General features: G+C 40.4%; 1 protein-coding gene across 1 annotated transcript in view; it reads right to left on the reverse strand.

The window, feature by feature from the left end:
• Positions 1-65: 65 nt before the first annotated feature.
• ATAD2 (ATPase family, AAA domain containing 2) overlaps positions 66-4055 on the reverse strand; it is a 15648-nt gene continuing 11658 nt past the window's right edge. Inside the window, exons 16-20 of the mRNA XM_010011824.1 lie at positions 3577-3703; positions 2840-3023; positions 1844-2029; positions 415-550; positions 66-271 (exon numbers count right to left, since the gene is read on the reverse strand). Of these exons, the coding sequence (XP_010010126.1) occupies positions 66-271; positions 415-550; positions 1844-2029; positions 2840-3023; positions 3577-3703 (839 nt within the window). The remainder of the gene's footprint in view (positions 272-414; positions 551-1843; positions 2030-2839; positions 3024-3576; positions 3704-4055) is intronic.

Consider the following 4055-nt stretch of genomic DNA (forward strand, 5'->3'; position numbering starts at 1 on the left):
TTTGCACAAGTCCAGGTAGATGATGTCAGCAAATACACACAGATAACGTGTACTACAGAACAAGACTAATTTACCTCCTCTGGGTCAACAGGCTTTGAAAATGCTCTGAAACGTCTGTCAATGACAAGTCTGTGAGTCACATCCCTTAGGAAAATCCTGAGTTCACGCAATGTATCCTCCTCCTGCTCCTCCAGCTGTCTTCTTTCCTCCTCTGTCAGCTGTCGAGGCTTAGGCGGTGGTGCTAGAGGCAGTTCTTCCAGTGGACACCAAGCTTAAATGAATTGTAAAGTTTTAGTCAATTTCTGGTATTCAGATAGAAGCAGATGAAAAATTACTCAGAGAAAATTACCACCAAAGTCACTACTGTACAGCTGTGAACTTGGCTAGCAAAGTTTGTACGCAGAATACCCTCACCTGCACTGGGTTTGGGTGCCGGAGGTTTAGCAACTTGATTTACAACTAAGTCTTCAAAAAACATTCCTCTTTCTTCCCTATCAGGCAACTGGATTTTGAAAACTTCTTCATGGTTGTCATTAAACAAGTCTTTGATCTAAAGCACGAGAAGAAAAGTTATTTCAGATACAAGGCCACACAAATGCATGTTCTATTCCCAAAAGATGAGTACCTGTCTAACTGAAGCTGGATAATCACCTAGACAGACAAACTGCAAAAAGTCATCACCTGGCGGTAAAAGGCCAGATTTTCATAGGTTTGCACAGCAAATGAAAACATCTTCTTCAAGGAACACCTCTAGAGTTACAGCTCAATGAAGGAACCATCTGATACACTGATAAAGTGGTGACATTCAGCACCACCTCCAGGACTCTCCATTTTGTATGTACCCTCCTTGCTGTCCTTTCAGAGCTGACTCTTTATGGCAGCTCTAGAGGGAATGGGCAGGGCTCAGCAGACCAGTGCAGGCTTTTGGTAAGGGGGTGGAGATTTGGTTGGGGTTTCTTCTACAATTTTTAAGTAGTTAAAATGAGGTGTCTGAAATTACATCCAAATTCTACTCCATTTTTGTAATCTCTGCTCCCAAAAGGCACAGAAGGAATTTCTACCCTTCCTTTAGAAAGAACATATACACAGTATAACAACTTGTATAGAAACTGAAGCCCTTTCAAAGCATTTAATGATAAACACATCTAGGTAAGCCCTGCTCCTCTCCCCAAGTAACTGAGGCAAAATAATCAGAGCAGCACATTCACAAGGTGAGCACCTTCCTTTCATGCACACTCTGATGTCCAGAAAGCTCAGCATGTCCTCTTACTGAACATTGTTAAGGAATACAACAACTGATTTCCAAGTGACTTAAAGAGAAGTTGGAAGTTAGTTTCCTACTCTGTAAAACTTCCACCTATATAAAGAAAGAAACTGAATTTTTATTAAAGAGATTAAATTTGCAATTACATGCCATCATTATAACAGGGTGAGCACTGTACTTTTTCAGCAAAAATATCTTCACTTTTGAGTAAAAATGTTTTCAGTAATAAGATCCTTTTTACAGTGCTTGAAATGTAAATGTGTATTCTTGACTGAACACATACCCAACCATCTTGTAGTCACTGGAATTATTATCTGAAGTTATACATCTGCCTAATAAGCATGAGTGTGAGAGAAGGGAGAAAAAGTTGGGTCAAAGTCAGTCTCTTACTCCAAAACCACTTCAGACAATGCTTTCAGCAGTGTTTTGTCTAAGCAAATTGTAAGAGATCTGATTCGGATGTCTGAGGAATAACAGTGTGAATTTCCTTCAGAGTGCACAGAACTCCAGTGCTTAAAGATTTATTTATAAAACAAGAAATGGAACAAAAAACATTCAGAAAACTATGGACAGAAATACCTCTTTTGGGAGATCCACGTGATGCACGTCAGATGTTGCAAGCAGCAAAACCGGAGCAAACGTTGGAATGTTCTGCAGTAGTGTTGTAAAAGTAGCTTTCAGCGTAGCTCCAACAGCCTCCCACCACGAGTGGATATGTGGGATATAAATTATACTTGGTGCTGTTCTCTGAGCTTCTCGTATCAACTGTTAAAATGAAAGCTTGGATATGAAAACCAGACCATGGGCCAGTAAACAACAATGCATGAGACCAGGTTATGTGCATTGGAAGACCACAAGCCATTGCCTACAGATTGTACCTCAATCACAGAAGACGACATGCATCCACCACGTGAGGGAAGTGGCAACAGTCCTTCCACATAACAAATTCCTCCATGCACCCTTTCAGATTATCAGTATTCACATATCCAGATTACCAATATTCAGAATATCAGTATTATCACTATCTGCTTATATTTAAGTTTCCTAGTTAAGAAATACACACCTATGTACAAACGTCAGTGAATTTGAATGCTTTGACTGCATACACTGCAGCACTAAAAGCTGCCTATGTAAGAAAAAGAAATGCTGCTTCTCCCCCAAAACCTCAATTGCCTTTTCAATAAAATAGGTGGCTACTGTAAGTGCCTGACACGCAGTCAGACTGCTGCAGAGCCATCTACTGGGAGCACAGGTTCTTGTGAAGCAATGAAAACTTTGTGGATCCCACAGACTAGCAGCATTTCTTGCCATAGGGAGGGGTTTATTAGCAGCACCTCCCGACTTCCTGAGCTGCTCAGTTCACTGTTCAGTTTGGAATGGAGAATACACCCATGTGTAACATCCGTATTTGATATCGTTCAATCTGGAAGAAAAGTGCATTTTCAGACAGAAGTAAATGTAAGAGCACATTCAAACCAGGCTGCCTCCACCAGTAGTGAATTTGGCTTACTTTATGAGGTTAGATACAGTTCATGAATCCTATGATATTAAAGAAAAAAAAGAAAAAAAAGATACCTGTGCACATCTTTCTTCTGGTGAGGTGATGCTTGCCAACAACACACATAGGTCTAGTGTATAAACTGGAAACTTTTCCAGGGCATGTATTACTGCAGGTGCCAAATGAGAAGTTTGCCCATATCCTGGCTCTCCCACCAGTAAGAACCGTGGCCTACAAGATGTTGGCTGGTAATAAACATTTCTAGAACAGTAAGGAAAAAAGCAAGTTAAAGAAATGAAGTGATGAATATTAGGAAAGTGAGAAAAATAACTGACTCAACAGGGATGAAAATCTATTTTTCAACTGTTGGCTTACATGACTTCCATATTAAACTATCAAAAGATTCACAAAAGCTTAGCAGAGTAAAGGTTCAAATTGCAGACACTGTTTAAGTTTTCCTCATAGTGTTTTAACAAACCATTTCTCAGTTTTGCTTCTGCTACATAACTTGCTACTGGTTTAACAATCCTGGAAGGCAGAAAGGCAAAAGATGACTACACAAATCCATAGGTGGTTTTTATCTAGAAGGACAGACAGCCCATTTTCTCAATCTTGAGTCTTTCAAGGAATACAATGGATTAAATCAACACATTCCCATAGTCTGTGTACCACTTCTGACTTGGGAGAAGAGGGCTGGAACGTTCAGTGTGATGGGTTATGGCAGTCTACAGCTTCATCTACCACCCCTCACACCAGAACTATTTTCAGACCCACCCATACTGACAATGTAAATGTAAAGGGGACAAACACTTACCTGCCAAAGTTGAGGAATTTTTCCTGTTGTCTACCAGGCGTTTTATGAGTGGGATTCTCTTCAAAGATCGGTGGTGATTCCACATCACTGTCAATCATATCATTTCTTAAAGTCTGATTCAAGCTGTCTTAAAGACAAGAGAGGCTTGTTAACTTTCCTGAATAGTCTGTACCTTGCTCTCACATTAATACAGCTTCTAAATCAGCGCTGGAAACCACTTATCTTGTATTTCTTCATTTGAGGGCACACACTGAATGCTATTTTCTGAAAAGCCCATTCTACCACAGATCTGAGGAGATCACACAGGTCTGTACAAAGCTGTCCTACGTCCCATGATTTGTGTAAGGTATCCTCCCTGTGTTGGTGAAAACTGGGAGGTTTTTCCCATGGAACAAAGAGGATTAGGAACAACCTCTGTAGTTCCTCAACACCTGAAAGCCTCAACAAGGCCACTTCTTTCTGGAGCTGGATGTAGGGAA

Source organism: Nestor notabilis, unplaced genomic scaffold (genome assembly GCF_000696875.1).
Source record: "Nestor notabilis isolate BGI_N333 unplaced genomic scaffold, ASM69687v1 scaffold15970, whole genome shotgun sequence".
Taxonomy (NCBI): Eukaryota; Metazoa; Chordata; class Aves; order Psittaciformes; family Psittacidae; genus Nestor; species Nestor notabilis.